This window comes from Cyprinodon tularosa, unplaced genomic scaffold, assembly GCF_016077235.1.
Source record: "Cyprinodon tularosa strain WSP-4 unplaced genomic scaffold, ASM1607723v1 ctg210, whole genome shotgun sequence".
NCBI lineage: Eukaryota > Metazoa > Chordata > Actinopteri > Cyprinodontiformes > Cyprinodontidae > Cyprinodon > Cyprinodon tularosa.
This window is the reverse complement of record NW_024038779.1, coordinates 2981254-2995400: the sequence shown is the minus strand read 5'-3', so window position 1 is coordinate 2995400 and position 14147 is coordinate 2981254. Positions and strand designations below refer to the sequence as shown.

Below are 14147 nucleotides of genomic sequence, written 5' to 3'. Positions count from 1 at the left end.
AAGATGCTTTTCCATGAGATCAAATGGTTAATCTTTGAAGTTGAATGCAACCTTTAAGTTATTAAGGTCTTTGATCTTAATTACATTTTTCTAAAATACTAATTTTACAAAGTTGAAAACCTATATAATCAATAAAGTTACATTCAATGAATTTCATTCGGCACTAAAAAGTTTTATGCAAACGTTTACATATAAGAAGTTAAATAAAAAGAAAATAATTGTTTTAATTAAAATGTGAGACTTTTGGCCCTTAATTCAAGATTTAGTGATTAAAACAGAGAAACCCCCCCCAGAGACACACACATACCAACCCTTTCACTCCCTATTTGTGCTCAGAGGCCAGTGATCTCAAGCTGCATGTTCTATTCTCTCATACAGCCAGTGTTTCACCTTTTGCACACATCTGCTGTATTCAAAACTCACCCTTTTAGATATCTGGATGTCCATCATGAAGAAGTGGACATGCTTCTCTCCTTTGTTTAGGGCAAGTTTCTCAGTAACGATGGCCACCAGCATGGCGGTGCAGGCTACACCCTGGAACCCAAAAGACACACGGAAATTAGCTCAAGCCTCTCCAGAGATCCTCGGTTAACATTTCAAGTGGTTTGGAATGCTACCCTCAAAGGAAAGCAGCTGTATTAAAAGTCATGTTGATCTTCATATCTTAATGGCTACTAATAAAACAAGTTATATTTATAAAAAAGGAAAGTTCTGCAGCCAAACAGAGCTATAAGACTATAATTGTGTGGTTTCCTCTGAGAATAACTTACTATTACTGGACAGGGAACTGCAGACTTTTCCAAAAATCCATCCACAAACACAACAAACACAAAAAGATGTAAAACAGAACACATGCATAAAACTGCATTGAGATCATGTCCACAATAGTTAAGAAGAGTTAACCAACTTTTACCTTTTGTTCTGCGTTTTGGTTTGCAACAGAAAGAGAGAGAAGGAGAAAGACATGCAAAACATGAGCATAAGAAAGATTCAGGCAGGGGGATGTCTTTTCTTCACTTTAGCAAGCCACCAAATATCCATCATTACATCATCTGTGAAACCCTGGAGGTACAAACTCTTTCCTGGGATCCATCTACACACAGGAATAAGTCGTACACACAAATGTCAACCCCTGGAAACAGCTGCAGACTGATTTCTAGCAGATTGTTGAGCAGAGTGGCTTCCAGCTATAATACAGGTGTGAGCATCACTACCTTGTAGCTCCCTTAAATTCCCTGATGGGAGTTGGAATTTTATTTTTTATTTTTCCAAACTGTGGGCACAGGTTTGAACGCCCTGCTGTTGTTGTGGTGCCAAATGCAATAAACCACCCAAAAATGGATATGGTGGAAAGTTTTCCCTTTTAGTTCTCCCTTATAAAACAAGGGAGATGGAGAAATATGGAGATACAGAGTGGTTGTTTTCCACAACCACCACAGATACAGATATGCACTGGTTTTTCAAAATCTGCCACACCTCATCCTGAGTGACCTATATAGTCTGTCTTGCTGTAATTCATCCTTTTTTTTTATCACACCTTACCTTTCAGTATTTGTTTCAGACTGAGCCCTTGCCCTCGTTCTCAGCATCACAGTACAGAAGGTACTGAAATCCATTATACCTTTTCACATTTTGGTATATTCAAGAGTACACAGTAGTGCATAATTGCACTTTGAATGAAAAATTATAATTTTCAAGTGACTTCACAGATAAATCTGAAAAGAGGGGTCTACATATTTATTCACCCTGCTCTGATGTCCCAGAACCAGTGCAGCTAATTGTTTTAAAACCTCATATGCATAATTTAATTTCCGTGTAAATACAGATTTTCTGTAATTAAAAGTTACATGGACAAGAAGCACAGGCAAAATTGTAGGGAATAAAGGCGTGGAGAAGTGTAAGACACATTTAGGTTATAAATAAATATTTTTTATATTTTTTTAACAGATTCGCCATTCAGTCTAGCATCCAGATAAAAAAGTATGGTGCAACAAAAAGCTACCAGGCCTTGGAAATCTAAAGTCATAGCCTCAAACATCAGAGCATTAATCAAAGAAACAAAATGCTATTATACCGAGACTCTTTTGACTTCACACTAAATTTTAATAGTTATGTGTGGCAACAGACCAACACATCACATCAATCTGGACATAAAATCCCACTTTAAACCATGTGGAGACGCTTTTCATTTGAGTTTCTTTGGAGTTGATGAGTAAAGTCGTGGAGCCTAGAGGAAGCCCAGACTGAAATACAATGGATAATTTGTAGCAGGAATTTATGGTTACAAAAACTCCATCTAAAACTGAGTAGATTAGATTAATAGTCATTCAACTAAGAACACCAAATTGATTTCACCTCCGACTTTGAATAAGTTAAATAATTAACTACAGCTCCAGTTCTAGTTAATCATACAGGATATATTATTTCAACACCTGTTCTTCCTTTTAACCACTGATCTTGCCTGTTCCCATCTGATCTGTTGGGAACAGGCAAGAAAAAGAATTGATTAATTTTCTCCTTTTAGATGTTGATATTTGAGAAAAGGCATGTTACAAAAAACATTGTTTTCAACCTAATTACAAGATCTAAAGAAAACTTACTGTTCCCATAAGTGTATTTCTGTTGCAAAACTTTAGATCATATCACCCTATTTACATACATATCTTATACCGGAGGTTCCAAAGGATCTACTTGCGGCTCCGGGCTATCCAGAGTTGTTAATTTTTTGTATGTTAGCATGTAAAAGCAAAATATATTGAAAGAAGATGGCTGGCAGAGTTCAACTTAAAAACTGAAACAGCTGAATAAAAGAAGGCTTATTTCTATGTGTTATCAGGTTGATTATCTCGTGAAAGCAAAGTTCTCAAATGTTTCATACTTAATAAATAGAGAAGTGACACAAAGGTACGACACTTTAATGCATCAAGTTTTTCAAGTCAAACATTAACTTCTGCTTTTCTGTAACAGATAGATATATATAGGTACTAATCCCCAAGAGAACCCAAAACAGCCACCTGGTATGAAGCACAACACCATTCCTCAACAGAATATGAAGCTATTTACCATGACACCGGTAAAGAGACACACCCCCTTGCCACAGCTGGTCTTGGGTGCAACATCTCCATAGCCCACAGTGAGGAATGTGATGGCAATGAGCCACAGGGCTGTGTCCATTTGTCCCGTCGTCAGGGCCTCGGTTCGTCTGCGGGGATGGGGGTGGGGCGACAGATGAATAGACAGATGAAATCAAGGCCTGTCAGGAAAACTTCATAAATTATATTATAATAAAAGAACATTAATACTTCAAGACCTTTGGAAGGAAGGCACATTTTGTAATGGATGTGAAATTTCAGTCGAAGTTGAACCAAAAATGAGGAGTATTTACACATGGACACAGAGCTGGTGAATATTTACGGAATGAGAAACGAGATGTCATGATCTGCCCTAATGGCTGACCTTAATTACTCCATTCACCTGCCGTTCCCTGCCCGTTCTCTAATCATCACTCATCCTATGCACCTGCGCCTACTGTTTACATGTTGCTCAGCCCAGCTATCGGGGCCATATCATTGCTTTTTTCATGTTAGATGTTAGTTATGTTTGTTGCATAGTTACCCTGAGCATGAGTCCTGGATTTAAGAACTGTCCCTGTCTGATCTGTTTTCCCTGACATGGATCGGATCCCTGCCTTACTCAGAGAGGATGGACTGAACTGTTAAACCAGATAAGTGACTCACAAAGATGATTATCTTCCGTCAGTTGATCATAATCACTTACCTGTTTTTCCCACATCCAGAATGCCAGTGATGTGTTGCACCCCACCCCCCTGCTGCCGCTGCAGTACACAGATCCACAGCTCTGCACTTCAGTTCTGTTATGTTTTTGTTTTAATAAACATTTTGAACTTTCCCACTGCCTGTCTCACCTTGAATACAGGGTCGATCTGCCCTCTATCATGACACTTAATCGTATAGTTCCTGTCAGTGGTGGACAACCATTAAGGACTATTTGAATGAATATAGTGAAAAAGAAAATATTTTGAAGCTGCAAAGGTGTGCTCAGGGCAACCACATTGATCATTATTACAGCCCACTTTGTGGGTTTTTAGAGCCATTTGAATCAATGCAAGTTGTGCAAGACACAGTCCACTAACTCAACCCTCCTATCAGTGTTGGAATGGGACTATAACATTATAAACTCAAAAAACATTATAAAGAACAAATACACACCCACTCCAAATCTGATTACTATGGTGCGAAAGAGCAGCTATCAATACAGTTACTCCCTTGGTTCTGTGGGATTATGAAAAAAACGATTTGCGTTAAATTTATTTTCAGTTCTTAGGTTACTGTCTTTTAAGTAAACAACTGTTTGTATCTATTGCTTTTGTTAAAGGTATAATATGAGTTTCACAGCAGAGGGTGCTTAGAGCAGTGTGTACCACTTGCTGATACTCTGGCCAGCGGAAGAAGTTGACCAGTTTGTTGTGAAGCAGTTTAGAGTGAAAGCACCAAGCATCTCCTATAACCTGCCACAGAGTCCTGCAATGGATCAGGTACCCGGTGAGTACCCGTATAAACAACATACATCTACAGATAGAAAAAAAACATACATATTATTTCACGGGTATATATGGACAAAATGTGGGTATCGTATACCCCTTTTACACTGGCCAAAAACCCTCTTTAAATAATCAGTTTTTAGTGGCAGTGGGAACAGCTCACTGAACCATGTCTACCCGGATCAAACGACTTGGCAAGCGACCCGCGTTAAAATTCACCTCGCTTTGATCGGCATACAGTGGGAACACCTGACCTGGGTTGACCCGCTAAATTACCTGACCCTTATGAATGCAACGTACGGATGTCAACACACTGCGGCAGTTGCTTTTGAAGTAGCTAACACAACTCAGTTTACATTCGATAAGTATTGGGACAGATAAAAGAACACTAATAATAAAGAATACTGACTATGCTCTGGCCCCGTCAATGTTGCTCTCCATTACTTACTTCCCTGATTCCCATTGCTTTTCGGTCAAATAGGAAAACGGCCAAGATCCGATTGTGTCACAGCTGGGTGGAGAATTTTGAGGACCCAAATGCATAGATCAGGAGGCAAAGGTCTTAAAGATTTAATAAGGCAACAGAGGCAAAAATACAAGGAACCAAAAAACCGGAAAACATTAGGGGAAAAAAAAACTCACGTGGGGAGCCAGAGATGAGGAAGCAGTAGAACAACAACAAAGAACCAGCAAGCAGAGAATGAACATTAGGTGTATAAATGGGAGACTGAACAAAGACCAGGCTAATCAACAGATTGGGTGCAGGTGTGGACAGAGGAGTCTAGAAGGGAGCTAGGGGAAAAAGAGCCTGACATAAGAGAGCAGTAGAGGGCAAACAATACCCATGAACTCAATTGCAATCAAAAATAACTAGAATAACACAAATTAGAAATGAAACTAGAAAAGTTGACAGTCATGACAGATTGTTTTAGTGGGAAAGGGGCTATAGAGTTACAGCATGAATGAAACTTTATACTTTTTAAAAATTCCTTGTTATTAACTCTACACCTTAAAAAATAAATAGATATGAGAATATCCAGATAAGAGTAATTTTTTCAAGCAACGAGGCAAACCTTCTTTTTTGGCCAATTTACAGCTGTTAATCTGTGAGTGCCGCTCGCACTGGATGAGAGTGTGAGGCAATTTCTTTTCTGCCTCTGTTATTATAAACAGCTGTGGGTACACTTTGTGATCCCATGTCGGGTCGCACTTAATTATTTATGGGTCCATGCAGTTCCGGCCATGTTTTAAATGAGGACAATCGCAGGTAATGGGTCAAGTCTCGGTTCTAAACTCTACGGGTACGGGAGGTCCCAGGTTTTAAACGGGAATAATTGCGGGCAACGGGTCAGGTCTCGGTTCTAATCACTATGGGTGTGGGCAGTCCCAGGTATTCAATGGGGATAATTGTGGGTAATCGGTTGAGTCGTGGTTCTGATCTCTACAGTTTTGAAAATCAGACATGTGCAGAACTCTGACCTCCTGTATGTTTTGCAGGTGAGCAGGTTGATTAATGATATATGCATGGTAACTATCAGTAGAAGTATCTCATGAGTGCTGTGGGGCAAAGCAGAGGTAAAGCTAGCAGGTAAGAGCACACATATAAGCATTTGGGAAGATGATTAATGTGGTGGAAATGGCGGACTTGTCACCGAGTTGGTTTGTGATTGAAGAGAAAGAAGCTAATAACTGAGGCATGCACCTACTATCAGTAAAAAAGAATGAGTTTATTTTAAAGCAAGTAAAAGAGGTCATGTCATGATGACCTCAAGTTACACTGAACTGTTGAGCCAAAATGTGGAGCCAAGTTGAGCATCAGGCTAGGCTACGTACGTATCAAAAGATTGGTTCGGTACATTCTATTGATTTCGTAAAGATGGAATAGAATGGAAATAATAAGGACTGTTGAAGTGCTACTGTTTGATCATTAGAATGCACAGTATAGAAGTATTGTTATTTTTATTGTAAAGCTAGGGAATCTTGAGTTTGGTGTTAGTTTAGTTTAAGTTTTGACCACAATGCCAAAAGGAAAAGCCAATCACTTCCTAAATGAATCCTTTCTTTCATTCGGTATTGTTCATTCTTTACAAGTGAAAATGAAGTATTAATATTTTGTTAAAAAGAAAAAGATCAATTAGCTCTGTCGGCCCCACACATATTGAACCGATGCTCCAGCAGTTGGATTTTAAATTGTGTTTTTTGGCTGTATCGTTAGGTTTACAATTTACGTTTTCAAGTAAGCCCACCTTTTAAAGCTGTTTTTACAGTGAGTTTTAGAGGTGAAATAAATCTCAGTTTCAAATGCAATGTCTGATATTTTCTTTATTTTGTCATGAATCAAGGTTTAACTTTCTACATATTAGTTATCTTTTTATTTAAGCCAATGAGTGCAGTGTTTTTCAGTTGTTAAATGTTAAACATCATAGTTTATATGTGGACATTGCCTGATTTATCTGTTTTTCTATAGTTTATCTTGATTTACTTCTTTGTCCTTTTTACATCTGCTATTTTATGTGTAGATGCAATTTAAATTCACACACATGAAATAAATGTTGTGTCAAGGATGCAGCTTACATTCTCTGTCAAACCTCATTAAGGTCTTGACCTGGTCTCTGCCACATTAACTTCACAAATTTACAGCAGCATTGCTTTTTTTTTTTTTTTTTTTTTTTTTTTTTAATGTTTTGAATACTTCCATTAGCCGTCATTAGTATTTCAAGTTCCATTAGTGAAAAATACAGACTTTGAGGTTCCTTAATTCATCCCACTATCAGGGTTGATTATTTTATATGGCTTCCATTTATGAGGGCCTCTTCTAAACATAGGCTGATGCTGAAATCAGCTAAGATAACTAACAGTTGAATTACTTTGTTGATACCACCTGTTCCGAAAAAGAAAATTCTGAATATTATAGAGCAAAATAGGTTTACTCAGGATATCTGCTCTCTACTCAGACTAAGTTAAGCCTGCCTTCAGGAAAGGGCACAAGTGGTACATAGATATTTTAATATTCTGTTTTGGTCATATTGTTAATCAATTTTCCTAATTTCTAAATATATGCTTTAAACAATAATGTCACAATATTTGCTGTGGAACAAATAATCATTTCCATGGACTGCCGTTTTTATGTCTCTACTATGAAGCTATTAAATTAGCCAAATGGAGTAGAGTCTGATGCTCTTAAACCACAATAAATGGAAGGAATGCTGTAAAGAATAGATTTATTCTTTCCACATGAGTGTGGATAAAAAGTCTGGATGAGACTATATCTGTCTTCTGTAAGTAGGTAGTTGCAAGATTGGCTGGTGTAACACTTCATGATGTGAAGATTTAGCGGGAACAGAAGCTGTCATTTTCAAACTCTAATATTACTTTGGACAAACAAAACACTTAGTCTAAGTCTGGGTTAGACCTATCATTAGGCTTTAAATGTACAAATGACCTCACCTAACAGGTTGCAGGGGATAATTTCATTTGGTTTCCTCACAGAACTTAAAATAAAAACTATTACATCACGAATTGGAAAGCCACAATGAATAAAATAAAACTAATTACAAATTCAATTTATGGAGGAGGTCTGTTAAATTAGTTAGCAATAAAAAATCAGAGTGCTTAAGCAAAAGGGAAACTTAGAATAAAATACTGTTTTCTAGAGCTGTATCTAATGAAAACTAATATGCTTCTAAAATGTAATCAAAAGTATTCTTGCAAAGCAACACACCAGAGCCAATTGTTGGTCCGATATAGATGAATGCACCATGAAATGTTGTTTTAACTAATTAATTATTTAACTTAAGAATAGTCATAAATGAATAAAAAAATAAAATAAAAATTTGATTACATTAATAGTAGTGAATTAAATATTTATATATGATAGGTTAAAAAAAGTAATACACGGGAGTCCTTCAAAAAAGGCAAAAAGAAGGCTGCATTTGTCAGCCCCATAACGAGGAGTCTTCCTAAAAGGCTCCTTTGGAATACTGCAAAAAGGTAAGGACATTTAAGCCAAAATGGAAGTGTCATCATGATAAGTATGTATAGTGCTGACAGTAAGGAGCTAGGAAGAGGAGGCAGGATGCTTCTTATTGCCAGTTCAGTTAGCATAGGGACCTCCCGATGTTCAGCATTATTTATGTCTTTCCATCATGAATTGGCGCCCGTAAGGCTGGAAACTATCGGATTCACCACACCAGTCTGGAGCTCCTTTAAAGGCTAAAATGGTCTGCAGTTTTCCAAATTTCAGTTTGTGAAAAAAAAAATTTAAAGTATGTATCACTTTCCCCCTATTTTATGTTTTGTCTTGTTCTGTCATGTAAAAAAAAAAAAAAAAAAAAAAAAAAGCACTTACCGGTAAGTAAAAAATAGCAGTTTGAGCATTTATTAAAAAATGTGAACATCCAAACCATGATTGTAAGTATTTTTGGTTTTCAAATTTTAGTGTTTTTTAAAAAACTTTTGTATTTTGGCTTTATGGTTGTAGAATCTATGGTGTTTGGTTTTGTAGGTTAGATCTGAACAATTTTAGACCCTGGTAAAGAACAGCTCATTTGTATGCAATGACAATAATTTCGGCAGAAGGATTACTTTCTTTTAATTAACGTTAGTATTACTAACTTGCCTCATATGACTCTCCTGTATATTTGCAGGAAAGAATAGATTTTTATCTAAAAGAAACAATCTGCTATGTAAACAGAAGCTTCTTGCGAACATATTAAAATAAGAAATTTTTACAGAATAAAGTTTTACATGTGATCAGGTGCAGACATGTTTGTACATCCAGATCTTCAAAGAAGGTCCAATGTGATTTGAAATTGCAATGCAGCAGCTAGCATGTGCAAACCCCTTTTTGCACGCACAAATCTGAATCTCAATTTTAGTTCCTTTTTTAGCACTTCTGAAAGTCTGATTCTGTGCACAAGTAAACACATTACAACCTTAAAAAAATAACAATTGCAAAATAATAAATAGAGCTGGAGGGCACAAATTGATGCTGCAGGATGGCAGATAATCTTTATAGAGTCAAGCCAAGATGATTCTTTTTTTTTTTTCTTTTATTGGAGGAAACAATTGTCCCACTCTACCTACATAAATCAAAATAAAAATCCTCTGGGTCAAATAAAAAAAAAAAAAGTGAAGAGAAAATCAATTAACAGGCACTCATCTAACTGAATGGCAAAAGAAAGGGATTGCTGAAAAGCTGCTTCTGTCCTGCATTGCCTCTCATAAGCATCCTAGTTTACCCTACATCTTTTTTATTTAGATCTTGTCAGCATATTAAAAGTGCAAACCTCTCACTTATCTTTGTTGATTTAACAAAGCACAAAGCATGGTTCAACAAAGACAACTTTATGTTTTATATCTAAGATTTTTTTTTAATTAACCTTCAGTTAATTGAATCATTTTATTTTTTAACGTAGCACTAACTAGCAAGCTTTATAAATTATTTTTATCATTAAAACTGACTACATAGTAGCCTATATTACTTTTACGATCACTCTGAACTGCATGTTCATGTTCTGCCCCTCAGTTCAGAGGGGCACAACTAAACTGGTTTCCACCTCTCCCACAACATCCCAACTTATTGCATGTACTATGTACTAAATAAGGGGGGGAAAAAAATTGGAAACTTTGAAGGTAAGGCCTTAAATCCTGTATTTCCTGTTGGGTGATGTAATGTTTACCTCTATAGTTATAATGGTGCTCTTTCCCAGATAAAATCTATACACGCTGTTCGCAGTTATCACCTACCTCTCACACAACGTCAGCATCCACGACGCTGTAAGCCAGAACAGGAGGATAAACACTAGCAGCACACGTGCTGGATGTTTATTCATCAGTACTTTAAGAACAAAGCGAAAGGTGAAGTTGATGTTGTTAAGCGATCCTATGCTCCTGTAGGAGGCACTCAGAAGCACTTTGCTGTGTAGTAGAATGGCTCGGTGGACCAGGTATAGGCGCAGGAACATGAGCATGGATAGCAGCAGCTCCATGTCCACTAGAGTCTTGTCATGGTGACTGGAAACACATAGTGGGGCAGCGGAGGAGGTGTTGGTGTAGAGGCCCACCTCCCAGTACGACCCGACTGGATGGATGATGCAGACCAACAGCTCCAAGGTGATCACAAGAACCCTGTGGCCTGTTATAGCTATTCTCCAGTCCACTTCTTTGTGATCAATGATGAATAGCTAAATAGAGGAAAAAACAAAGATAGAACATAATTAAAATCCAACATAACAAAAGTTCACCTGTTTAGCTCATATTCAGTCTCACTGAATATCTTCTGGTGATCCAATCCTCCAAGCAGCCATTAAATTTTTTTCATTTGGATTTATTTGTAAAATAAGCCTTTTTTTAGAACTCTCTCTGATCTAATTTTAAAAAGGGAAACTAATTATTTGTCTACATAGAACAGACTATTTGCCAACCTTGGCAACCTTTGGCATATTTTTTAAATCGCAACTAATCACAAAGATACATTATTTATCAATTCTTTAGTTGAATTCAATAAATTATAAAGAGCTATTGAAAATGGATTTTCTTTTTGAAATGAGAAAAGTAAAACAAGCTGTCATAACACAAAGAATAAACAGAGAATTAATGACAAGCAGTCAAGGTACAATGGTAAGGCAGAGTTAAAAACACTAACTAACTAAACAACCAACTAACTAAGAAAAACTGAACAAATATACCGTCGTGAAAAATCTTTCTTCTCTGGCCTGGAGGGCAAATAAACATCAATCTGAGCTTCGATGTCCAGCCAAGGTTTAATAAAAGAAAAAAGCCCTTACAATAATAGATGTTTATGACAGAAGGGGAAAGACGTCAGTGCTTTGCCACAACTCTGTTTTTTTTTTTTGCTGGTTTTATTTTAACTTTTGCTTTTGTTTAACCACAGCCCTGTTGTGGGTCTTTACTTTTTCATTGTGACTAATGAGCCCATTTTTTTTCTTCCTGTTATAAGATTACATTCTACCTCCTGTCTTATTTCATTTTTCCCTTTATTCTTGCTCTTTTTTGCATTTTTGTTGCTGTTATTTCCCTATTGTTTTGTTTCAGTCGATGCTCCATGGGCACCATTTCCGTGATTGTCCTTAGTGACACCTCTGCAATTCTTGGACAGTTTGATCTATTGACATAATCAAGGCATCCCCAAAGTCGGTCCTCGAGGGCCGCTGTCCTGTAGGTTTTAAAGTTTTCCTTGCTCCAGCACAGTTAATTTCAACTGAGAGCTGACGGGCTTTTGCTTGACTGCAATCATCATAATCAGCTGTGCTAAAGCAGGGAAACCTCTAAAACCTGCAGGACAGCGGCCCTCAAGGATCGACTTTGGGGATGCCTGACATAAACCTTGCTAAAGCTTTCAAAACACACAAAAACTGTAGTGCATTTACATGTTTATGTCTCCACCCAGAGCCTTTCCTCCCTTATCTCCTCTTCACACTCGTAGTGGTCCCCCATGTTTATCAGGCAGATGACATAACTGCTGTCAGTAAGAATAAAACCCAAATACCTGCTTAAAACCTTAGTCCTACAAAGGGATCATTTTTAATATTTAAGCTTGTTAAATGAACAAGCATGCTTTTACTGTTTAAGGACAAAGACAGAAATGTTTTCTCAGCTTAATCTCAATCAAATCCCTTCTTGTATACCGACTAAACAAACTGCGGCAGCGAGCCATGTGGACTGGAAAAACATCACAGCTCAGATGTAATGCTGCCTCATGTGGGTTTATGTTCTCATTCAGACTCTTTTTACGCATAAAGCGAATGAAGTACAGCTAAACAATGTTGAGGCTATCATCAGAGGACCAAAAGCTCCATCAAAAACAACTGTCATGAGTGATCTCAAACAAAACATTGTTTCTAACTAAGCTAATTTGGAACAAAAATGAAAAGAGAACATCATTACACAACAACAAACTAAAGGAAACAAGGAGAACTCACCCTGATGTCTTTATAATGGAATGCTATGATGAGAATTAGGAGACACCCAGTGGATAGGCTTATGGAGCAGTTGATTACCAATGAGACTTTTGAGCCCTGCAAAAAAGAATATATATCATAAATCAATCAATAAATAATAGAACAGGTGGAGATAATTTGTTTAAAAAAATAAATAAAATAAAAAACTACTCAAATTTGGATAATTATCTTAATGTTCTCCTCAGACAGTTTCTTGAAGATACTATCCAGTGGGGTATTTTCATTTTTTTTTACTAACGAACATGCAATTAATATAAAAGCATAGCTTTCCAAAGAAGTATACATTTCCACTGTATTATTACTTAAATACATAGTCCTTATAGAATTATTATTTTTTGCATGGAGCCTTGTGTTTGATAACAACGCTCCATCTGTTATGGCCGATGTCAACGTTGCGCAATAAGTTGCTAAAATATGCTGACACTGTGTTATGGGTGTGCAATGTTATTTTTGCAAAGTACCGTTTCAAATGCATTTTTGTTTTTGTTGCTAATGCAAAGCAATGTTTTCCAACCTTTTTTGACTTGTATAACCCTTTGGGCATTTTTTTGTACCTCTCAGTAAAAAGTATTGATGATTGTGAAACATGCAATAGGTCAAGGTTTGGTTGTGGTTTTTGAGGACCCAAATGCAGAGGCAGAGAGGCAGAGGTGAGTTTCTTGGAGATTTAATTAATCCACACAGGTAACGGAGGCAGGAATCCAAAATCCAACTAAAAATGTAAAACTTAACCAGAACCATGGAGACATCAGGCAAAAAGAGCACTTAGAGTCAGGGAAAGGCGAGGAGAGACAAGGTAAGACAAGGAACCAGCACTGAGAAACTGGAGAGTATTTATGGTAGACTGAATGAAGAGAGGACTAACGAGATGATTGGGAGCAGGTGTGAAGAGAGCAGTCTGAGAAGGAGCTAGGTAAAAGGAGATCAACACAAGAAGGCAACAGATAAAAACCTAAAAACTCAAATATATCCAGAAAATACAACAAAACAGGAATTAAACCAATAAAACTAGAAAACATGGAGCAAAGTAAAACATAACAGAACCAAGACCGTGACACAATAAAATAAAAACTATTTCACTTAATCTTTTAATTTTAGCATTTCATTCTTAAACATTTTTTCTTTCCATCACAAATTTGAAAAAAAACAAAAACATAAACATGTTGCCTGGAGGCTGGTAAGGAAACTAAATAAATACAACATAAAATCCTATTATAAACCTGTATTTATAAAACTGGAGCTTCTCTCTGTGTAACTCCCTTATAATCACATTTAAAATGGATGAATTAGGAACAAACCACAGAGCAAAAATTATAGTCAGACTGATTTAATTAGTCTTACTTTGTTTTCATCAAGACACCTGAGCTCCTTTGATGATCTCTGTTACCTCAGTGTAGAAAACAGCTGTTCTTCTACTTGGTTTGGATGTGTGTCAAAGCTGAAGGTGACCTCAAGACTTTTTCAATGATAAAAGCTTATTTAAATTTTCAATTGGGTCCTCACAAAGCAGAACATATCCCCTTCCTATTTTATGTTACTAGGGGTACAAGTAATCACTGATGTAGAGCATGGGCGTATTCACATAGCATGAAGTAACTTCTGCA

General features: G+C 36.9%; 1 protein-coding gene across 1 annotated transcript in view; it reads right to left on the bottom strand.

Moving 5' to 3' along the window:
* The window catches only part of kcnn4 (potassium intermediate/small conductance calcium-activated channel, subfamily N, member 4), a 35482-nt gene that overhangs the window by 8225 nt on the left and 13110 nt on the right, over positions 1-14147 (bottom strand). The window contains exons 2-5 of the mRNA XM_038285382.1: positions 12505-12600; positions 10310-10746; positions 3064-3202; positions 424-534 (exon numbers count right to left, since the gene is read on the bottom strand). Of these exons, the coding sequence (XP_038141310.1) occupies positions 424-534; positions 3064-3202; positions 10310-10746; positions 12505-12600 (783 nt within the window). The remainder of the gene's footprint in view (positions 1-423; positions 535-3063; positions 3203-10309; positions 10747-12504; positions 12601-14147) is intronic.